At 45.3% G+C, this 25,499-nt stretch overlaps 1 protein-coding gene across 1 annotated transcript in view; it reads left to right on the top strand.

The window, feature by feature from the left end:
• Positions 1 to 25,499, top strand: part of LOC139384950 (low-density lipoprotein receptor-related protein 3-like) — an 88,265-nt gene that overhangs the window by 7,544 nt on the left and 55,222 nt on the right. Inside the window, exon 2 of the mRNA XM_071129895.1 lies at positions 15,436 to 15,574. Within this exon, the coding sequence (XP_070985996.1) occupies positions 15,436 to 15,574 (139 nt within the window). The remainder of the gene's footprint in view (positions 1 to 15,435; positions 15,575 to 25,499) is intronic.

The raw sequence follows: 25,499 nt of genomic DNA on the forward strand, positions 1-25,499 counted from the left end.
TCACCATGTGTCTCTGTAGTGTTTACTACATCACCATGTGTCTCTGTAGTGTTTACTACATCACCATGTGTCTCTGTAGTGTTTACTACATCACCATGTGTCCTGTAGTGTTTACTACATCACCATGTGTCTCTGTAGTGTTTACTACATCACCATGTGTCTCTGGTCCTGTAGTGTTTACTACATCACCATGTGTCCTGTAGTGTTTACTACATCGCCATGTGTCTCTGTAGTTTTTACTACATCACCATGTGTCCTGTAGTGTTTACTACATCACCATGTGTCTCTGGTCCTGTAGTGTTTACTACATCACCATGTGTCTCTGGTCCTGTAGTATTTACTACATCACCATGTGTCCCTGTAGTGTTTACTACATCACCATGTGTCTCTGTAGTGTTTACTACATCACCATGTGTCTCTGTAGTGTTTACTACATCACCATGTGTCTCTGTAGTGTTTACTACATCACCATGTGTCTCTGTAGTGTTTACTACATCACCATGTGTCTCTGTAGTGTTTACTACATCACCATGTGTCTCTGTAGTGTTTACTACATCACCATGTGTCTCTGTAGTGTTTACTACATCACCATGTGTCTCTGTAGTGTTTACTACATCACCATGTGTCTCTGTAGTGTTTACTACATCACCATGTGTCTCTGTAGTGTTTACTACATCACCATGTGTCTCTGTAGTGTTTACTACATCACCATGTGTCTCTGTAGTGTTTACTACATCACCATGTGTCCTGTAGTGTTTACTACATCACCATGTGTATCTGTAGTGTTTGCTACATCACCATGTGTCTCTGGTCCTGTAGTGTTTACTACATCACCATGTGTCCCTGTAGTGTTTACTACATCACCATGTGTCTCTGTAGTGTTTACTACATCACCATGTGTCTCTGTAGTGTTTACTACATCACCATGTGTCTCTGTAGTGTTTACTACATCACCATGTGTCTCTGTAGTGTTTACTACATCACCATGTGTCTCTGTAGTGTTTACTACATCACCATGTGTCTCTGTAGTGTTTACTACATCACCATGTGTCTCTGTAGTGTTTACTACATCACCATGTGCCTCTGTAGTGTTTACTACATCATCATGTGTCTCTGTAGTGTTTACTACATCACCATGTGTCTCTGTAGTGTTTACTACATCACCATGTGTCTCTGTAGTGTTTACTACATCACCATGTGCCTCTGTAGTGTTTACTACATCATCATGTGTCTCTGTAGTGTTTACTACATCACCATGTGTCTCTGTAGTGTTTACTACATCACCATGTGCCTCTGTAGTGTTTACTACATCATCATGTGTCTCTGTAGTGTTTACTACATCACCATGTGTCTCTGTAGTGTTTACTACATCACCATGTGTCTCTGTAGTGTTTACTACATCACCATGTGTCTCTGTAGTGTTTACTACATCACCATGTGTCTCTGTAGTGTTTACTACATCACCATGTGTCTCTGTAGTGTTTACTACATCACCATGTGTCTCTGTAGTGTTTACTACATCACCATGTGTCTCTGTAGTGTTTACTACATCACCATGTGTCTCTGTAGTGTTTACTACATCACCATGTGTCTCTGTAGTGTTTACTACATCACCATGTGTCTCTGTAGTGTTTACTACATCACCATGTGTCTCTGTAGTGTTTACTACATCTCCATGTGTCTCTAGTCCTGTAGTGTTTACTACATCACCATGTGTCTCTGTAGTGTTTACTACATCTCCATGTGTCTCTGTAGTGTTTACTACATCACCATGTGTCCTGTAGTGTTTACTACATCACCATGTGTCTCTAGTCCTGTAGTGTTTACTACATCACCATGTGTCTCTGTAGTGTTTACTACATCACCATGTGTCTCTAGTCCTGTAGTGTTTACTACATCACCATGTGTCTCTAGTCCTGTAGTGTTTACTACATCACCATGTGTCTCTGTAGTGTTTACTACATCACCATGTGTCTCTGTAGTGTTTACTACATCACCATGTGTCTCTGTAGTGTTTACTACATCACCATGTGTCTCTGTAGTGTTTACTACATCACCATGTGTCTCTGTAGTGTTTACTACATCACCATGTGTCTCTAGTCCTGTAGTGTTTACTACATCACCATGTGTCTCTGTAGTGTTTACTACATCACCATGTGTCTCTGTAGTGTTTACTACATCACCATGTGTCTCTGTAGTGTTTACTACATCACCATGTGTCCTGTAGTGTTTACTACATCACCATGTGTCTCTGTAGTGTTTACTACATCACCATGTGTCTCTGGTCCTGTAGTGTTTACTACATCACCATGTGTCCTGTAGTGTTTACTACATCGCCATGTGTCTCTGTAGTTTTTACTACATCACCATGTGTCCTGTAGTGTTTACTACATCACCATGTGTCTCTGGTCCTGTAGTGTTTACTACATCACCATGTGTCTCTGGTCCTGTAGTATTTACTACATCACCATGTGTCCCTGTAGTGTTTACTACATCACCATGTGTCTCTGTAGTGTTTACTACATCACCATGTGTCTCTGTAGTGTTTACTACATCACCATGTGTCTCTGTAGTGTTTACTACATCACCATGTGTCTCTGTAGTGTTTACTACATCACCATGTGTCTCTGTAGTGTTTACTACATCACCATGTGTCTCTGTAGTGTTTACTACATCACCATGTGTCTCTGTAGTGTTTACTACATCACCATGTGTCTCTGTAGTGTTTACTACATCACCATGTGTCTCTGTAGTGTTTACTACATCACCATGTGTCTCTGTAGTGTTTACTACATCACCATGTGTCTCTGTAGTGTTTACTACATCACCATGTATCTCTGTAGTGTTTACTACATCACCATGTGTCTCTGTAGTGTTTACTACATCACCATGTGTCCTGTAGTGTTTACTACATCACCATGTGTATCTGTAGTGTTTGCTACATCACCATGTGTCTCTGGTCCTGTAGTGTTTACTACATCACCATGTGTCCCTGTAGTGTTTACTACATCACCATGTGTCTCTGTAGTGTTTACTACATCACCATGTGTCTCTGTAGTGTTTACTACATCACCATGTGTCTCTGTAGTGTTTACTACATCACCATGTGTCTCTGTAGTGTTTACTACATCACCATGTGTCTCTGTAGTGTTTACTACATCACCATGTGTCTCTGTAGTGTTTACTACATCACCATGTGTCTCTGTAGTGTTTACTACATCACCATGTGCCTCTGTAGTGTTTACTACATCATCATGTGTCTCTGTAGTGTTTACTACATCACCATGTGTCTCTGTAGTGTTTACTACATCACCATGTGTCTCTGTAGTGTTTACTACATCACCATGTGCCTCTGTAGTGTTTACTACATCACCATGTGTCTCTGTAGTGTTTACTACATCACCATGTGTCTCTGTAGTGTTTACTACATCACCATGTGCCTCTGTAGTGTTTACTACATCATCATGTGTCTCTGTAGTGTTTACTACATCACCATGTGTCTCTGTAGTGTTTACTACATCACCATGTGTCCTGTAGTGTTTACTACATCACCATGTGTCTCTGTAGTGTTTACTACATCACCATGTGTCTCTGGTCCTGTAGTGTTTACTACATCACCATGTGTCTCTGTAGTGTTTACTACATCACCATGTGTCTCTGTAGTGTTTACTACATCACCATGTGTCTCTGGTCCTGTAGTGTTTACTACATCACCATGTGTCTCTAGTCCTGTAGTGTTTACTACATCACCATGTGTCTCTGTAGTGTTTACTACATCACCATGTGTCTCTGTAGTGTTTACTACATCACCATGTGTCTCTGTAGTGTTTACTACATCACCATGTGTCTCTGGTCCTGTAGTGTTTACTACATCACCATGTGTCTCTAGTCCTGTAGTGTTTACTACATCACCATGTGTCTCTGTATGTGTGTGTGTGTGTGTGTGTGTGTGTGTGTGTGTGTGTGTGTGTGTGTGTGTGTGTGTGTGTGTGTGTGCGTGCGGGAGACTGATCTGCGCTGTGTGTGTGTGTGTGTATATATGTGTGTAAATATGTATGTGTGTGTGTGTGTGTGTGTGTGTGTGTGTGTGTGTGTGTGTTCGATGCCCTTTCTCCTCCAGGGTGAGAGACAATTAATGAGATGGATATTTTCAGCACCTGGTGCACTGCAGATTGAAGAAATGTAAATAGAGAATTCAGAGAGAGAGAGAGAGGGAGGAAGTGAGAGAGAGAGAGAGAGAGAGAGAGAGGGAGGAAGTGAGAGAGAGAGAGAGAGAGAGAGAGAGAGGGAGGAAGTGAGAGAGAGAGAGAGAGAGAGAGGGAGGAAGTGAGAGAGAGAGAGAGAGAGAGAGAGAGGGAGGAAGTGAGAGAGAGAGAGAGAGGGAGGAAGTGAGAGAGAGAGAGAGAGAGGGAGGAAGTGAGAGAGAGAGAGAGAGAGAGAGAGAGGGAGGAAGTGAGAGAGAGAGAGAGAGAGGGAGGAAGTGAGAGAGAAAGTAAAAATAGAAAGAGGGAGGAAGTGTGAGAGAACTAGGGGAAGAGAAAGGGAGTGTGTGAGAGAACTTGGAGGAAGATGGAGGAAGAGAGGGAGAGGAAGAGATGGAGAGGAAGAGAGAGAGGGAGGAAGTTAGAGATACCTAGGGGAGAGAAAGGGAGTGTGTGAGAGAACTTGGAGGAAGAGGGAGGAAAAGAGGGAGAGGAAGAGATGGAGAGGAAGAGAGAGAGGGAGAGGATCAGAGAGAGGGAGGAAGTGAGAGATAGCTAGGGGAGAGAAAGGGGGTGTGTGAGAGAACTTGGAGGAAGAGGGAGGAAGAGAGGGAGATGGGGAGAGAGAGGAAGATAGACAGAGAGAGAGAGAGGTGGAAGAGTGTATTAAAGCTAAGGTGGTGTGAGGTCATTGGGCCCTTCCTCTCTTCCTTTCCATGTCTTTGAAGCAGGGGCTTGTGGGGAACGCAGTCCTGGTCCTGATAAGAGGCTCTTCATACAAACACAGAAAGTATTCAGACCCCACGACTTTTCCCACAAATTTGTTACATTATAGACTCATTCTAAAATTCATGAAATAGTTTTTTTTCTCATTACTTTACACACAATACCCCATAATGACAAAGCAAAAAACAGGTTTTTATAAATTCTTGCTAATAATAATAATAATACCTTTTTTTTAATGAAATATCACATTTCCATCAGTATTCAGACCCTTTACTCAGTACTTTGTTGAAGCACCTTTGGCAGCGATTACAACCTGGAGTCTTCTTCTTCGGTATGACGCTACAAGCTTGGCACAAATGTATTTGGGGAGTTTATCCCATTCTTTGCTGCAAAGGTATTTTCTCCAGAGATGTTTGATCGGATTCAAGTCCGGGTTCTGGCTGGGCCAGTTAAGTACATTCAGAGACTTGTCCCGAAGCCACTCCTGTTTTATCTTGGCTATGTGCTTAGTGTCGTTGTCCTGTTGGAAGGTGAACCTTCGCCCCAGTCGGAGGTCCTGAACGCTCTGGAGCAGGTACTACATAAATCATCACGTTTTCATCAAGGATCTCTCTGTACTTTTCTACCTTCATCTTTCCCTCAATTCTGACTAGTCTCCCAGTCCCTGCCGCTGAAAAACATCCCCACAGCATGATGCTGCCACCACCATGCTTCACCGTAGGGATGGTGCCAGGTTTCCTCCAGACGTGAAGCTAGGCATTCAGGCCAAAGGGTTCAATCTTAGTTTCATCAGACCAGAGAATCTTGTTCCTCATGGTTTGAGAGTCTTTAGGTGCCTTTTGGCAAATTCAAAGTGGGCTGTCATGTGCCTTTTACTGAGGAGTGGCTTCCGTCTGGCCACTCTACCATGAAGGCCTGATTGTTTTTTTTTTATTTATTTTTTATTTATTTCACCTTTATTTAACCAGGTAGGCTAGTTGAGAACACCTTTATTTAACCAGGTAGACTAGTTGAGAACACCTTTATTTAACCAGGTAGGCTAGTTGAGAACAAGTTCTCATTTGCAACTGCGACCTGGCCAAGATAAGGCATAGCAGTGTGAACAGACAACACAGAGTTACACATGGAGTAAACAATTAACAAGTCAATAACACAGTAGAAAAAAGGGGAGTCTATATATACATTGTGTGCAAAAGGCATGAGAAGGTAGGCAAATAATTACAATTATGCAGATTAACACTAGAGTGATAAATGATCAGATGGTTATGTAAAGGTAGAGATATTGGTGTGCAAAAGAGCAGAAAAGTAAATAAATAAAAACAGTATGGGGATGAGGTAGGTGAAAATGGGTGGGCTATTTACCAATAGACTATGTACAGCTGCAGCGATCGGTTAGCTGCTCAGATAGCAGATGTTTGAAGTTGGTGAGGGAAATAAAAGTCTCCAACTTCAGCGATTTTTGCAATTCGTTCCAATCACAGGCAGCAGAGAACTGGAACGAAAGGCGGCCAAATGAGGTGTTGGCTTTAGGGATGATCAGTGAGATACACCTGCTGGAGCGCGTGCTACGGATGGGTGTTGCCATCGTAACCAGTGAACTGAGATAAGGCGGAGCTTTACCTAGCATGGACTTGTAGATGACCTGGAGCCAGTGGGTCTGGCGACGAATATGTAGCGAGGGCCAGCCGACTAGAGCATACAAGTCGCAGTGGTGGGTGGTATAAGGTGCTTTAGTGACAAAACGGATGGCACTGTGATAAACTGCATCCAGTTTGCTGAGTAGAGTGTTGGAAGCAATTTTGTAGATGACATCGCCGAAGTCGAGGATCGGTAGGATAGTCAGTTTTACTAGGGTAAGTTTGGCGGCGTGAGTGAAGGAGGCTTTGTTGCGGAATAGAAAGCCGACTCTTGATTTGATTTTCGATTGGAGATGTTTGATATGGGTCTGGAAGGAGAGTTTAGAGTCTAGCCAGACACCTAGGTACTTATAGATGTCCACATATTCAAGGTCGGAACCATCCAGGGTGGTGATGCTGGTCAGGCGTGCGGGTGCAGGCAGCGAACGGTTGAAAAGCATGCATTTGGTTTTACTAGCGTTTAAGAGCAGTTGGAGGCCACGGAAGGAGTGCTGTATGGCATTGAAGCTCGTTTGGAGGTTAGATAGCACAGTGTCCAAGGACGGGCCGGAAGTATATAGAATGGTGTCGTCTGCGTAGAGGTGGATCAGGGAATCGCCCGCAGCATGAGAAACATCATTGATATATACAGAGAAAAGAGTCGGCCCGAGAATTGAACCCTGTGGCACCCCCATAGAGACTGCCAGAGGACCGGACAGCATGCCCTCCGATTTGACACACTGAACTCTGTCTGCAAAGTAATTGGTGAACCAGGCAAGGCAGTCATCCGAAAAACCGAGGCTACTGAGTCTGCCGATAAGAATACGGTGATTGACAGAGTCGAAAGCCTTGGCAAGGTCTATGAAGACGGCTGCACAGTACTGTCTTTTATCGATGGCGGTTATGATATCGTTTAGTACCTTGAGCGTGGCTGAGGTACACCCGTGACCGGCTCGGAAACCAGATTGCACAGCGGAGAAGGTACGGTGGGATTCAAGATGGTCAGTGATCTGTTTGTTGACTTGGCTTTCGAAGACCTTAGATAGGCAGGGCAGGATGGATATTGGTCTGTAACAGTTTGGGTCCAGGGTGTCGCCCCCTTTGAAGAGGGGGATGACTGCGGCAGCTTTCCAATCCTTGGGGATCTCAGACGATATGAAAGAGAGGTTGAACAGGCTGGTAATAGGGGTTGCGACAATGGCGGCGGATAGTTTCAGGAATAGAGGGTCCAGATTGTCAAGCCCAGCTGATTTGTACGGGTCCAGGTTTTGCAGCTCTTTCAGAACATCTGCTATCTGGATTTGGGTAAAGGAGAACCTGGAGAGGCTTGGGCGAGTAGCTGCGGGGGGGGGGGGAGCTGTTGGACGAGGTTGGAGTAGCCAGGCGGAAGGCATGGCCAGCCGTTGAGAAATGCTTGTTGAAGTTTTCGATAATCATGGATTTATCGGTGGTGACCGTGTTACCTAGCCTCAGTGCAGTGGGCAGCTGGGAGGAGGTGCTCTTGTTCTCCATGGACTTCACAGTGTCCCAGAACTTTTTGGAGTTGGAGCTACAAGATGCAAACTTCTGCCTGAAGAAGTTGGCTTTAGCTTTCCTGACTGACTGTGTGTATTGGTTCCTGACTTCCCTGAACAGTTGCATATCGCGGGGACTGTTCGATGTTAGTGCAGTCCGCCACAGGATGTTTTTGTGCTGGTCGAGGGCAGTCAGGTCTGGAGTGAACCAGGGGCTATATCTGTTCTTAGTTCTGCATTTTTTGAACGGAGCATGCTTATCTAAAATGGTGAGGAAGTTACTTTTAAAGAAAGACCAGGCATCCTCAACTGACGGGATGAGGTCAATGTCCTTCCAGGATACCCGGGCCAGGTCGATTAGAAAGGCCTGCTCACAGAAGTGTTTTAGGGAGCGTTTGACAGTGATGAGGGGTGGTCGTTTGACTGCGGCTCCATAGCGGATACAGGCAATGAGGCAGTGATCGCTGAGATCCTGGTTGAAGACAGCGGAGGTGTATTTGGAGGGCCAGTTGGTCAGGATGACGTCAATGAGGGTGCCCTTGTTTACAGAGTTAGGGTTGTACCTGGTGGGTTCCTTGATGATTTGAGTGAGATTGAGGGCATCTAGCTTAGATTGTAGGACTGCCGGGGTGTTAAGCATATCCCAGTTTAGGTCACCTAACAGAACAAACTCTGAAGCTAGATGGGGGGCGATCAATTCACAAATGGTGTCCAGGGCACAGCTGGGAGCTGAGGGGGGTCGGTAGCAGGCGGCAACAGTGAGAGACTTATTTCTGGAGAGAGTCATTTTTAAAATTAGTAGTTCGAACTGTTTGGGTATGGACCTGGAAAGTATGACATTACTTTGCAGGCTATCTCTGCAGTAGACTGCAACTCCTCCTCCTTTGGCAGTTCTATCTTGACGGAAGATGTTATAGTTGGGTATGGAAATCTCAGAATTTTTGGTGGCCTTCCTGAGCCAGGATTCAGACACGGCAAGGACATCAGGGTTAGCAGAGTGTGCTAGAGCAGTGAGTAAGACAAACTTAGGGAGGAGGCTTCTGATGTTGACATGCATGAAACCAAGGCTTTTTCGATCACAGAAGTCAACAAATGAGGGTGCCTGGGGACATGCAGGGCCTGGGTTTACCTCCACATCACCCGCGGAACAGAGAAGGAGTAGTATGAGGGTGCGGCTGAAGGCTATCAAAACTGGTCGCCTAGGGCGTTGGGGACAGAGAATAAGAGGAGCAGGTTTCTGGGCATGGTAGAATATATTCAGGGCATAATGCGCAAACAGGGGTATGGTGGGGTGCGGGTACAGCGGAGGTAAGCCCAGGCACTGGGTGATGATGAGAGAGGTTGTATCTCTGGACATGCTGGTTGTAATGGGTGAGGTCACCGCATGTGTGGGGGGTGGGACAAAGGAGGTAACAGGGGTATAAAGAGTGGAACTAGGGGCTCCATTGTAAACTAAAACAATGATAACTAACCTGCACAACAGTATACAAGGCATATTGACATTTGAGAAAGACATACAGCGAGGCATACAGTAATCACAGGTGTTGAATTGGGAGAGCTAGCTAAAACAGTAGGTGAGACAACAGCTAATCAGCTAGCACAACAACAGCAGGTAGAATGGCGATTGATTAGGCAGAGAGGGTCGGATTAACTACACACAGAGCCTAAGTGCGGCTGGGGCCGACAGATAAAACATAAACAAGCAGAATGGATTACCGTGATTAATGGACAGTCCAGCATGCATCAGCTATGTAGCCAAGTGATCAGTGTCCAAGGGGCAGCGGTGGATGGGGCAGGGAAGCTGGACTGGCGAGTGTTATCCAGGTTAGAAAACTAACAATGACCAAATAGCTTGTAGCCAGTTAGCTGGTTAGCTTCTGGAGGTTCTTGAGTGTGTTCTAAAAATGTAAAGATAATAGCGGTTCCGTATCACATTGGGTGAGGCAGGTTACCGGAAGGTATAAGCAAATTAAAAATCGAAAAGGGATAGAAAGTAAATATGGGTTCAGTGAGTGTTTGGGACGCGGCGATTCAGGCGGTTAGCAGGCCTGTGCTAACAAGCTAACAGTTAGTAGACGGTGCTAAACACGGTAGCAGTTAGCGGACCGGGCTAAACAAGCTAGCAGTTAGCAGGCCGAATTTGCAAGCAAGGAGATAGCAAGGGCTAGAGAGTTAGCCTTTGGGGACGTCGCGATGGGGGTATCTGTTTATTCCTCTTCATGCAGTGACATCGATGGACCGGTCGTGGGTCTGGATATTGTAGCCCAGGAGCTCAAAATGTTCCGTTTGCGATGGGAATCCGGGGATGAAAAAAATAAAATAAAATAATAAATAGGTCCGTTATGCTCTGGTTAGAGTCGCGTTGTTCGAACTGGCGAGAGCTTTCCGAGCTAAAGGTTAGCTGATGACCGGTTAGCTGAAGACCGCTAGCAATGTTTTGCTGAAGCTGGTAGTTCGTTGGCTAGCTTCAGTTGAGGGGTTCCAAGGTCCGAAGTAAATATAAATACTTTAGGAAAAATAGCTACGTTGGGTGAGGCGGGTTGCAGGAGAGTATTTAGAAGAAGTTGAGGTTCAGCAAAAAGTTTTAAAGATATGTGAAGAAAAAAAAACGAAAACAAACGATATATACAAGGGACACAACACGACAATACGTCCTACTGCTACGCCATCTTGGATGTGATAGTGGTGGAGTGCTGCAGAGATGGTTGTCATTCTGGAAGGTTCTCCTATCTCCACAGAGGACCTCTGAAGCTCTGTCAGAGTGACCATCGGATTCTTGGTCACCTCCCTGACCAAGGCCCTTCTCCCTGATTACTCAGTTTAGCTGGGCGACCAGCTCTAGGAAGAGTCTTGGTGGTTCCAAACTTCTTCCATTTAAGAATGATGGAGGCCACTGTGTTCTTGGGGACCTTCAATGCTGCAGAAATGTGTTGCTACCCTTCCCCAGATCTGTGCCTCGACACCATCCTGTCTCAAAGCTCTACGGACAATTCCTTCGACCTCATGGCTTGGTCTTTGCTCTGACATGCACTGTCAGCTGTGGGACCTTATATAGACAGGTGTGTGCCTTTCCAAATCATGTCCAATCAATTGAATTGACCACAGGTGGACTCCAATCAAGTTGTAGAAACATCTCAAGGATGATCAATGGAAACAGGATGCACCTGAGCTCAATTTAGAGTCTCAAAACAAAGGTTCTGAAAACGTATGTAAATAAGGAACAGACACATGGTGGTATTGAACATGTTGTGTTGTAGGAAGAGTAGCTGCTGCCTTGACAGGAACTAATGGGGATCCATAATAAACCCCAAGAAGAGTAGCTGCTGCCTTGGCAGGAACTAATGGTGATCCATAATAAACCCCAGGAAGAGTAGCTGCTGCCTTGACAGGAACTAATGGGGATTCATAATAAACCCCAAGAAGAGTAGCTGCTGCCTTGGCAACAGGAACTAATGAGGATCCATAATAAACCCCAGGAAGAGTAGCTGCTGCCTTGACAGGAACTAATGGGGATTCATAATAAACCCCAAGAAGAGTAGCTGCTGCCTTGGCAACAGGAACTAATGGGGATCCATAATAAACCCCAAGAAGAGTAGCTGCTGCCTTGGCAACAGGAACTAATGAGGATTCATAATAAACCCCAAGAAGAGTAGCTGCTGCCTTGGCAACAGGAACTAATGGGGATCCATAATAAACCCCAGGAAGAGTAGCTGCTGCCTTGGCAACAGGAACTAATGGGGATCCATAATAAACCCCAGGAAGAGTAGCTGCTGCCTTGACAGGAACTAATGGGGATCCCTAATAAACCCCAGGAAGAGGAGCTGCTGCCTTGGCAGGAACTAATGGGGATCCATAATAAACCCCAGGAAGAGTAGCTGCTGCCTTGGCAGGAACTAATTGGGATTCATAATAAACCCCAGGAAGAGTAGCTGCTGCCTTGACAGTAACTAATGGGGATCCATAATAAACCCCAGGAAGAGTAGCTGCTGCCTTGGCAGGAACTAATGGGAATCCATAATAAACCCCAGGAAGAGTAGCTGCTGCCTTGGCAGGAACTAATGGGGATCCCTAATAAACCCCAGGAAGAGTAGCTGCTGCCTTGGCAGGAACTAATGGGGATCCATAATAAACCCCAGGAAGAGTAGCTGCTGCCTTGACAGGAACTAATGGGGATCCATAATAAACCCCAGGAAGAGTAGCTGCTGCCTTGGCAGGAACTAATGGGGATCCCTAATAAACCCCAGGAAGAGTAGCTGCTGCCTTGGCAGGAACTAATGGGGATCCATAATAAACCCCAGGAAGAGTAGCTGCTGCCTTGGCAGGAACTAATGGGGATTCATAATAAACCCCAGGAAGAGTAGCTGCTGCCTTGACAGGAACTAATGGGGATCCATAATAAACCCCAAGAAGAGTAGCTGCTGCCTTGGCAACAGGAACTAATGAGGATCCATAATAAACCCCAAGAAGAGTAGCTGCTGCCTTGGCAACAGGAACTAATGGGGATCCATAATAAACCCCAGGAAGAGTAGCTGCTGCCTTGGCAACAGGAACTAATGGGGATCCATAATAAACCCCAGGAAGAGTAGCTGCTGCCTTGGCAGGAACTAATGGGGATCCATAATAAACCCCAGGAAGAGTAGCTGCTGCCTTGACAGTAACTAATGGGGATCCATAATAAACCCCAGGAAGAGTAGCTGCTGCCTTGGCAGGAACTAATGGGGATCCATAATAAACCCCAGGAAGAGTAGCTGCTGCCTTGGCAGGAACTAATGGGGATCCATAATAAACCCCAGGAAGAGTAGCTGCTGCCTTGACAGTAACTAATGTGGATCCATAATAAACCCCAGGAAGAGTAGCTGCTGCCTTGGCAGGAACTAATGGGAATCCATAATAAACCCCAGGAAGAGTAGCTGCTGCCTTGGCAGGAACTAATGGGGATCCCTAATAAACCCCAGGAAGAGTAGCTGCTGCCTTGGCAGGAACTAATGGGGATCCATAATAAACCCCAGGAAGAGTAGCTGCTGCCTTGGCAGGAACTAATGGGGATCCATAATAAACCCCAGGAAGAGTAGCTGCTGCCTTGGCAGGAACTAATGGGGATCCATAATAAACCCCAGGAAGAGTAGCTGCTGCCTTGGCAGGAACTAATGGGGATCCATAATAAACCCCAGGAAGAGTAGCTGCTGCCTTGACAGGAACTAATGGGGATCCATAATAAACCCCAGGAAGAGTAGCTGCTGCCTTGGCAGGAACTAATTGGGATCCATAATAAACCCCAGGAAGAGTAGCTGCTGCCTTGGCAGGAACTAACGGGGATCCATAATAAACCCCAGGAAGAGTAGCTGAACCAAGGTGTGTTTGAGACAGAATGAGACTGAACCAAGGTGTGTTTGAGACAGAATGAGACTGAACCAAGGTGTGTCAGACAATAAGTAACTTCTTTAGATCCCATATCACCCCACCAGACACACAGACACACAGACACCTGAGACAAGACACACAGGCACCAGACACACAGATACCAGACACCCAGACACACAGACACCAGACACACAGACACCAGACGCACAGACACCCTGACACCAGAAACATATCTGTATGTCTCTTGTTGTTACCCACTGTGACACCAGAAACAGGATGTTCTTACCCAATGTGACACCAGAAACAGGATGTTATTACCCACTGTGTCACCAGAATACATTAGAAACAGGATGTTGTTACCCACTGTGTCACCAGAATACATTAGAAACAGGATGTTGTTACCCACTGTGTCACCAGAATACATTAGAAACAGGATGTTGTTACCCACTGTGTCACCAGAATACATTAGAAACAGGATGTTGTTACCTTCTGTGTCACCAGAAACAGGATGTTGTTACCCACTGTGTCACCAGAAACAGGATGTTGTTACCTTCTGTGTCACCAGAATACATTAGAAACAGGACGTTGTTACCCACTGTGACACCAGAAACAGGATGTTATTACCCACTGTGTCACCAGAATACATTAGAAACAGGATGTTGTTACCCACTGTGTCACCAGAATACATTAGAAACAGGATGTTGTTACCCACTGTGACACCAGAATACATTAGAAACAGGATGTTGTTACCCACTGTGACACCAGAAACAGGATGTTGTTACCCACTGTGTCACCAGAATACATTAGAAACAGGATGTTGTTACCCACTGTGTCACCAGAATACATTAGAAACAGGATGTTGTTACCCACTGTGTCACCAGAAACAGGATGTTGTTACCCACTGTGTCACCAGAAACAGGATGTTATTACCCACTGTGTCACCAGAATACATTAGAAACAGGATGTTGTTACCCACTGTGTCACCAGAAACAGGATGTTGTTACCTACTGTGACACCAGAATACATTAGAAACAGGATGTTGTTACCCACTGTGTCACCAGAATACATTAGAAACAGGATGTTGTTACCCACTGTGTCACCAGAAACAGGATGTTGTTACCCACTGTGACACCAGAATACATTAGAAACAGGATGTTGTTACCCACTGTGACACCAGAATACATTAGAAACAGGATGTTGTTACTCACTGTGTCACCAGAAACAGGATGTTGTTACCCACTGTGTCACCAGAATACATTAGAAACAGGATGTTGTTACCCACTGTGACACCAGAATACATTAGAAACAGGATGTTGTTACCCACTGTGTCACCAGAATACATTAGAAACAGGATGTTGTTACCCACTGTGTCACCAGAATACATTAGAAACAGGATGTTGTTACCCACTGTGTCACCGGAATACATTAGAAACAGGATGTTGTTACCCACTGTGACACCAGAATACATTAGAAACAGGATGTTGTTACCCACTGTCTCTGTTAATACCACTCTGTTAATACCACTCTGTTAATACCACTCTGTTAATACCACTCTGTTAATACCAGTCTGTTAATACCACTCTGTTAATACCACTCTGTTAATACCACTCTGTTAATACCACTCTGTTAATGCCACTCTGTTAATGCCACTCTGTTAATACCACTCTGTTAATACCACTCTGTTAATACCACTCTGTTAATACCACTCTGTTAATACCACTCTGTCTGATTGTAGTCTCTCTCTCTCTCTCCCTCTCTCCCTCTCTCTCTCCCTCTCCTTCTCTCTCTCTCTCTCCCTTTCTCTCTCTCCCTCTTCTTCTCTCTCTCCCCCTCCATCTCCCTCTCCCTCTCCCTCCTTCTCCCTCTCCCTCTCTCCATCTCCCTCTCCCTCTCTCTCTCTCCCTCTCCCTCTCCCTCTCCCTCTCTCTCCCTTTCTCCCTCTCCCTCTACCTCTCTCCCTCTCCCTCACCCTCACCCTCACCCTCACCCTCTACCTCTCCCTCTCCCTCTCCTTAGCATCATGCAGTGGCAAGGTTGAGCTTCATACAGAGAGAAGAGGTGTAATCTACAGCCCCTCCTGGCCCCTCAACTACCCCCCCGGAATGAACTGTTCCTGGAACATAGAGGGGGACAGGGGAGAGGTTATCACCATCAGGTAACAACATAGAGGGGACAGGAGAGAGGTTATCACCATCAGGTAACATAGAGGGGGACAGGAGAGAGGTTATCACCATCAGGTAACAGAGGGGACAGGGGAGAGGTTATCACCATCAGGTATCAACATAGAGGGGACAGGAGAGAGGTTATCACCATCAGGTAACAACATAGAGGGGACAGGAGAGAGGTTATCACCATCAGGTAACATAGAGGGGGGCAGGAGAGAGGTTATCACCATCAGGTAACAACATAGAGGGGGACAGGAGAGAGGTTATCACCATCAGGTAACAGAGAGGGGGACAGGAGAGAGGTTATCACCATCAGGTAACATAGAGGGGACAGGGGAGAGGTTATCACCATCAGGTAACAACATAGAGGGGACAGGAGAGAGGTTATCACCATCAGGTAACATAGAGGGGACAGGGGAGAGGTTATCACCATCAGGTAACAACATAGAGGGGACAGGAGAGAGGTTATCACCATCAGGTAACATAGAGGGGGACAGGAGAGAGGTTATCACCATCAGGTAACACCATAGAGGGGGACAGGAGAGAGGTTATCACCATCAGGTAACATAGAGGGGGACAGGAGAGAGGTTATCACCATCAGGTAACAGAGGGGACAGGGGAGAGGTTATCACCATCAGGTAACAACATAGAGGGGACAGGAGAGAGGTTATCACCATCAGGTAACATAGAGGGGGACAGGAGAGAGGTTATCACCATCAGGTAACATAGAGGGACAGGAGAGAGGTTATCGCCATCAGGTAACAACATAGAGGGGACAGGAGAGAGGTTATCACCATCAGGTAACATAGAGGGGGACAGGAGAGAGGTTATCACCATCAGGTAACAATATAGAGGGGACAGGAGAGAGGTTATCACCATCAGGTAACATAGAGGGGACAGGAGAGAGGTTATCACCATCAGGTAACATAGAGGGGACAGGAGAGAGGTTATCACCATCAGGTAACATAGAGGGGGACAGGAGAGAGGTTATCACCATCAGGTAACATAGAGGGGGACAGGAGAGAGGTTATCACCATCAGGTAACATAGAGGGACAGGAGAGAGGTTATCGCCATCAGGTAACAACATAGAGGGGACAGGAGAGAGGTTATCACCATCAGGTAACATAGAGGGGGACAGGAGAGAGGTTATCACCATCAGGTAACAATATAGAGGGGACAGGAGAGAGGTTATCACCATCAGGTAACATAGAGGGGACAGGAGAGAGGTTATTACCACCAGGTAACATAGAGGGGACAGGAGAGAGGTTATCACCATCAGGTAACATAGAGGGGGACAGGAGAGAGGTTATCACCATCAGGTAACATAGAGGGGGACAAGAGAGAGGTTATCACCATCAGGTAACATAGAGGGGGACAGGAGAGAGGTTATCACCATCAGGTAACATTGAGGGGGACAGGAGAGAGGTTATCACCATCAGGTAACAGAGGGGACAGGAGAGAGGTTATCACCATCAGGTAACATAGAGGAGACGGAAGAGAGGTTATCACCATCAGGTAACAACATAGAGGGGGACAGGAGAGAGGTTATCACCATCAGGTAACATAGAGGGGACAGAAGAGAGGTTATCACCATCAGGTAACATAGAGGGGACAGGAGAGAGGTTATCACCATCAGGTAACAACATAGAGGGGACAGGAGAGAGGTTATCACCATCAGGTAACATAGAGGGGACAGGAGAGAGGTTATCACCATCAGGTAACAACATAGAGGGGACAGGAGAGAGGTTATCACCATCAGGTAACATAGAGGGGACAGGAGAGAGGTTATCACCATCAGGTAACAACATAGAGGGGGACAGGAGAGAGGTTATCACCATCAGGTAACATAGAGGAGACAGGAGAGAGGTTATCACCATCAGGTAACATAGAGGGGACAGGAGAGAGGTTATCACCATCAGGTAACATAGATGAGATGGGAGAAAGGTTATCACCATCAGGTAACAACATAGAGGGGAGAGGAGAGAGGTTATCACCATCAGGTAACATATAGGAGATGGGAGAAAGGTTACCACCATCAGGTAACAACATAGAGGGGAGAGGAGAGAGGTTATCACCATCAGGTAACATATAGGAGACGGGAGAGAGGTTATCACCATCAGGTAACATAGAGGGGGACAGGAGAGAGGTTATCACCATCAGATAACATAGAGGGGACAGGAGAGAGGTTATCACCATCAGGTAACATATAGGGGGACAAGAGAGAGGTTATCACCATCAGGCAACAACATAGGGGGGACAGGAGAGAGGTTATCACCATCAGGTAACATAGAGGGGGACAGGAGAGAGGTTATCACCATCAGGTAACATAGAGGGGGACAGGAGAGAGGTTATCACCATCATTTAACATAGAGGGGGACAGGAGAGAGGTTTTCACCATCAGGTAACAGAGGGGACAGGGGAGAGGTTATCACCATCAGGTAACATAGAGGGGACAGGAGAGAGGTTATCACCATCAGGTAACATAGAGGAGACAGGAGAGAGGTTATCACCATCAGGTAACATAGAGGGGACAGGAGAGAGGTTATCACCATCAGGTAACATAGATGAGATGGGAGAAAGGTTATCACCATCAGGTAACAACATAGAGGGGAGAGGAGAGAGGTTATCACCATCAGGTAACATATAGGAGATGGGAGAAAGGTTACCACCATCAGGTAACAACATAGAGGGGAGAGGAGAGAGGTTATCACCATCAGGTAACATATAGGAGACGGGAGAGAGGTTATCACCATCAGGTAACATAGAGGGGGACAGGAGAGAGGTTATCACCATCAGATAACATAGAGGGGACAGGAGAGAGGTTATCACCATCAGGTAACATATAGGGGGACAAGAGAGAGGTTATCACCATCAGGCAACAACATAGGGGGGACAGGAGAGAGGTTATCACCATCAGGTAACATAGAGGGGGACAGGAGAGAGGTTATCACCATCAGGTAACATAGAGGGGGACAGGAGAGAGGTTATCACCATCAGGTAACATAGAGGGGGACAGGAGAGAGGTTTTCACCATCAGGTAACAGAGGGGACAGGGGAGAGGTTATCACCATCAGGTAACATAGAGGGGACAGGAGAGAGGTTATCACCATCAGGTAACAGAGGGGACAGGAGAGAGGTTATTACCACCAGGTAACATAGAGGGGACAGGAGAGAGGTTATCACTATTAGGTAACATAGAGGAGACGGGAGAGAGGTTATCACCATCAGGTAACATAGAGGGGACAGGAGAGAGGTTATCACCATCAGGTAACATAGAGAGGACAGGAGAGAGGTTATCACCATCAGGTAATAACATAGAGGGGACAGGAGAGAGGTTATCACCATCAGGTAACATAGAGGGGGACAGGAGAGAGGTTATCACCATCAGGTAACATAGAGGGGACAGGAGAGAGGTTATCACCATCAGGTAACATAGAGGGGGACAGGAGAGAGGTTATCACCATCAGGTAACAACATAGAGGGGACAGGAGAGAGGTTATCACCATCAGGTAACATAGAGGGGGACAGGAGAGAGGTTATCACCATCAGGTAACAACATAGAGGTCTAATTGTGTTGCTGTCCTGGTTTTCTGTGGATTGTGTCTGTGAGGACTGAGAGAGAGACAGAGAGAGAGAGAGAGAGAGACAGAGAGAGAGACAGAGAGAGAGAGAGAGAGAGAGAGACAGAGAGACACAGAGAGACAGAGAGAGAGACAGAGAGACACAGAGAGAGAGAGAGACAGAGAGAGAACACCAGATGGAGGGATGGTTTCATATAATGTACAGACTATATATATATATATATATATATATAATGTACTAATCACTCTCCTCTTCTCTCCAAGACATGATATGTTACCACAGGGAGGACAGCTGCCACACACACACACACACACACAGATAGAGCAGCAACCTGGGTAGTGTTGACTCAAGTGTCCTCTCCACCGTGTCCTGCAGGCTGCAGCAGCTGTTTATCAGATCACATAGAGGCCAATGGTTCCCTATTTAGTGCACTACTTTTGACCAGGGCCTATAGAGAATAGGGTGCCTATACGGAATAGGGTGCCATTTGGGACCAACTTTTGAAGTCGGTAGTTTACATGCACTTTTGTTGGTCATTAAAAACTCGTTTTTCAACCACTCCACAAATGTCTTGTTAACAAACTATAGTTTTGCCAAGTCGGTTAGGACATCTACTTTGTGCATGACACAAGTCATTTTTCCAACAATTGTTTACAGACAGATTATTTCGTTTATAATTCACTGTATCACAATTCCAGTGGGTCAGAAGTTTACATTCTGTAACGGTTCTCGTGGTGAAGGAGAGTCGGACCAAAATGCAGCGTGTAGATTGCGATCCATGTTTTAATAAACAAATGTAAAACACGAATCAATTATAAACACTACAAAACAAATAACGTAACGAAAACCGAAACAGCCTATACTTGCGTAAACTGAGACAGGACCAAAGACACTAAGGACAATCACCCACAACAAACTCAAAGAATATGGCTGCCTAAATATGGTTCCCAATCAGAGACAACGATAAACACCTGCCTCTGATTGAGAACCACTCCAGACAGCCATAGACTTTGCTAGATAACCCCACTAGCTACAATCCCAATACATACACACCAGAACCCCAAGACAAAACACACCACAATACAAAAACCCCATGCCACACCCTGGCCTGACCCAATACATGAAGAAAAACACAAAATACTTAGACCAGGGCGTGACACATTCACTAAGTTGACTGCCTTTAAACAGCTTGGAAAATTCCAGAAAATGGTGTCACTCAGTGCCTCTTTGCTTAACATCATGGGAAAATCTAAAGGTATCAGCCAAGACCTCAGATGAAAAATTGTAGACCTCCACAAGTCTGATTCATCCTTGGGAGCAATTTCCAAACGCCTGAAGGTACCACATTCATCTGTACAAACAACAGTACGCGAGAATAAACACCATGGGACCACGCAGCCGTCATACCGCTCAGGAAGGAGACGGGTTCTGTCTCCCAGAGATTAACCCACTCTGGTGTGAAACGTGCAAATCAATCCCAGAACAACAGCAAAGGACCTTGTGAAGATGCTGGAGGAAACAGGTACAAAAGTATCTATATCCACAGTAAAATTAGTCCTATATCGACATAACCTGAAAGGCCGCTCAGCAAGGAAGAAGCCACTGCTCCAAAACTGCCATAAAAAAAGCCAGACTACGGTTTGTAACTGCACATGGGGACGAAGATCGTACTTTTTGGAGAAATGTCCTCCGGTCTGATGAAACAAAAATATAACTGTTTGGTCATAATGACCATCGTTATGTTTGGAGGAAAAAGGGAGAGGCTTGCAAGCCGAATAACACTATCCCAACCGTGAAGCACGGGGGTGGCAGCATCATGTTGTGGGGGTGCTTTGCTGCAGGAGGGACTGGTGCACTTCACAAAATAGATGGCATCATGAGACTGGAAAATGATGTGGATATATTGAAGCAACATCTCAAGACATCGGTCAGGAAGTTAAAGCTTGGTCGCAAATGGGTCTTCCAAATGGACAATGACCCCAAGCATACTTCCAAAGTTGTGGCAAAATGGCTTAAGGACAACAAAGTCAAGGTATTGGAGTGGCCATCACAAAGCCCTGACCTCAATCCTATAGAACATTTGTGGGCAGAACTGAAAAAGTGTGTGCGAGCAAGGAGGCCTACAAACCTGACTCAGTTACACCAGCTCTGTCAGGAGGAATGGGCCAAAATTCACCCAACTTATTGTGGGAAGCTTGTGGAAGGCTACCCGAAACTTTTGACCCAAGTTAAACCATTTAAAGGCAATGCTACCAAATACTAATTAATTGTATGTAAACTTCTGACTCAATGGGACTATGATGAAAGTCTGATAGAACCACACAACCAGATCTCATCAGTAATACAGTCTGATAGAACCACACAGCCAGATCTCATCAGTAATACAGTCTGATATAACCACACAGCCAGATCTCATCAGTAATACAGTCTGATAGAACCACACAGCCAGATCTCATCAGTAATACAGTCTGATAGAACCGAACAGCCAGATCTCATCAGTAATACAGTCTGATAGAACCACACAGTCTGATAGAACCACACAGCCAGATCTCATCAGTAATACAGTCTGATAGAACCACACAGTCTGATGGAACCATACAGCCAGATCTCATCAGTAATACAGTCTAATGGAACCATACAGCCAGATCTCATCAGTAATACAGTCTGATAGAACCACACAGCCAGATCTCATCAGTAATACAGTCTGATAGAACCATACAGCCAGATCTCATCAGTAATACAGTCTGATAGAACCACACAGTCTGATAGAACCACACAGCCAGATCTCATCAGTAATACAGTCTGATAGAACCACACAGTATGATAGAACCACACAGCCAGATCTCATCAGTAATACAGTCTAATGGAACCATACAGCCAGATCTCATCAGTAATACAGTCTGATAGAACCACACAGCCAGATCTCATCAGTAATACAGTCTGATAGAACCACACAGCCAGATCTCATCAGTAATACAGCCTGAAAGAACCACACAGCCTGATAGAACCACACAGCCAGATCTCATCAGTAATACAGTCTGATAGAACCACACAGCCAGATCTCATCAGTAATACAGTCTGATAGAACCACACAGTCAGATATCATCAGTAATACAGTCTGATAGAACCACACAGCCAGATCTCATCAGTAATACAGTCTGATAGAACCACACAGCCAGATCTCATCAGTAATACAGCCTGAAAGAACCACACAGCCTGATAGAACCACACAGCCAGATCTCATCAGTAATACAGTCTGATAGAACCACACAGCCAGATCTCATCAGTAATACAGTCTGATAGAACCACACAGTCAGATATCATCAGTAATACAGTCTGATAGAACCACACAGCCAGATCTCATCAGTAATACAGTCTGATAGAACCACACAGCCAGATCTCATCAGTAATACAGTCTGATAGAACCACACAGCCAGATATCATCAGTAATACAGTCTGATAGAACCACACAACCAGATCTCATCAGTAATACAGTCTGATAGAACCACACAGCCAGATCTCATCAGTAATACAGTCTGATAGAACCACACAGCCAGAACTCATCAGTAATACAGTCTGATAGAACCACACAGCCAGATATCATCAGTAATACAGTCTGATAGAACCACACAGCCAGATCTCATCAGTAATACAGCCTGAAAGAACCACACAGCCTGATAGAACCACACAACCAGATCTCATCAGTAATACAGTCTGATAGAACCACACAGCCAGATCTCATCAGTAATACAGTCTGATAGAACCACACAGTCAGATATCATCAGTAATACAGTCTGATAGAACCACACAGCCAGATCTCATCAGTAATACAGTCTGATAGAACCACACAGCCAGATCTCATCAGTAATACAGCCTGAAAGAACCACACAGCCTGATAGAACCACACAGCCAGATCTCATCAGTAATACAGTCTGATAGAACCACACAGCCAGATCTCATCAGTAATACAGTCTGATAGAACCACACAGTCAGATATCATCAGTAATACAGTCTGATAGAACCACACAGCCAGATCTCATCAGTAATACAGTCTGATAGAACCACACAGCCAGATCTCATCAGTAATACAGTCTGATAGAACCACACAGCCAGATATCATCAGTAATACAGTCTGATAGAACCACACAACCAGATCTCATCAGTAATACAGTCTGATAGAACCACACAGCCAGATCTCATCAGTAATACAGTCTGATAGAACCACACAGCCAGATCTCATCAGTAATACAGTCTGATAGAACCACACAGACAGATCTCATCAGTAATACAGTCTGATAGAACCACACAGCCAGATATAATCAGTAATACAGTCTGATAGAACCACACAGCCAGATCTCATCAGTAATACAGTCTGATAGAACCACACAGCCAGATCTCATCAGTAATATAGTCTGATAGAACCACACAGCCAGATCTCATCAGTAATATAGTCTGATAGAACCACACAGCCAGATCTCATCAGTAATACAGTCTGATAGAACCACACAGTCTGATAGAACCACACAGTCTGATAGAACCACACAGCCAGATATCACCAGTATTACAGCCTGAAAGAACCACACAGCCTGATAGAACCACACAACCAGATCTCATCAGTAATACAGTCTGATAGAACCACACAGACAGATCTCACCAGTATTACAGCCTGAAAGAACCACACAGCCTGATAGAACCACACAACCAGATCTCATCAGTAATACAGTCTGATAGAACCACACAGACAGATCTCATCAGTAATACAGTCTGATAGAACCACACAGACAGATCTCATCAGTAATATAGTCTGATAGAACCACACCACCAGATCTCATCAGTAATACAGTCTGATAGAACCACACAGCCAGATCTCATCAGTAATACAGTCTGATATAACCACACCACCAGATCTCATCAGTAATACAGTCTGATAGAACCACACCACCAGATCTCATCAGTAATACAGTCTGATAGAACCACACAGTCTGATAGAACCACACAGCCAGATATCATCAGTAATACAGCCTGAAAGAACCACACAGCCTGATAGAACCACACAACCAGATCTCATCAGTAATACAGTCTGATAGAACCACACAGACAGATATCATCAGTAATACAGTCTGATAGAACCACACAGCCAGATATCATCAGTAATACAGTCTAATAATTGAGGAATTGTTAGGTAGGAAGGTGTAACTGTGCACACAGCAGTTCTCAGCATTGCCTGAGAACAGCAACACCCTGACAATACTGGGAACAACTGCCTTAGTCTTAGACACTGGCATTCATTCACTTTTCACCTGGTGAAACTTCACTGGTCGTTCACCCGAGGTAATATCAACCTGTTGATGATGTGTGAAGACAGTGGTCTTTTCCTCCCACAGGAAATACAACCCATCTCTATGGGTGTAGACCAGGAAATACAACCCATCTCTATGGGTCTAGACCAGGAAATACAGCCCATCTCTATGGGTCTAGACCAGGAAATACAACCCATCTCTATAGGTGTAGACCAGGAAATACAACCCATCTCTATGGGTCTAGACCAGGAAATACAACCCATCTCTATGGGTCTAGACCAGGAAATACAACCCATCTCTATGGGTCTAGACCAGGAAATACAACCCATCTCTATGGGTCTAGACCAGGAAATACAACCCATCTCTATGGGTGTAGACCAGGAAATACAACCCATCTCTATGGGTCTAGACCAGGAAATACAACCCATCTCTATGGGTCTAGACCAGGAAATACAACCCATCTCTATGGGTCTAGACCAGGAAATACAACCCATCTCTATGGGTCTAGACCAGGAAATGCAACCCATCTCTATGGGTCTAGACCAGGAAATACAACCCATCTCTATGGGTCTAGACCAGGAAATACAACCCATCTCTATGGGTCTAGACCAGGAAATACAACCCATCTCTATGGGTCTAGACCAGGAAATACAACCCATCTCTATGGGTCTAGACCAGGAAATACAACCCATCTCTATGGGTCTAGACCAGGAAATACAACCCAAAGCTCATCTCTATGGGTCTAGACCAGGAAATACAACCCATCTCTATGGGTCTAGACCAGGAAATACAACCCATCTCTATGGGTCTAGACCAGGAAATACAACCCATCTCTATGGGTGTAGACCAGGAAATACAACCCATCTCTATGGGTCTAGACCAGGAAATACAACCCATCTCTATGGGTCTAGACCAGGAAATACAACCCATCTCTATGGGTCTAGACCAGGAAATACAACCCATCTCTATGGGTCTAGACCAGGAAATGCAACCCATCTCTATGGGTCTAGACCAGGAAATACAACCCATCTC

Source organism: Oncorhynchus clarkii, chromosome 26 (genome assembly GCF_045791955.1).
Source record: "Oncorhynchus clarkii lewisi isolate Uvic-CL-2024 chromosome 26, UVic_Ocla_1.0, whole genome shotgun sequence".
Classification (NCBI taxonomy): Eukaryota; Metazoa; Chordata; class Actinopteri; order Salmoniformes; family Salmonidae; genus Oncorhynchus; species Oncorhynchus clarkii.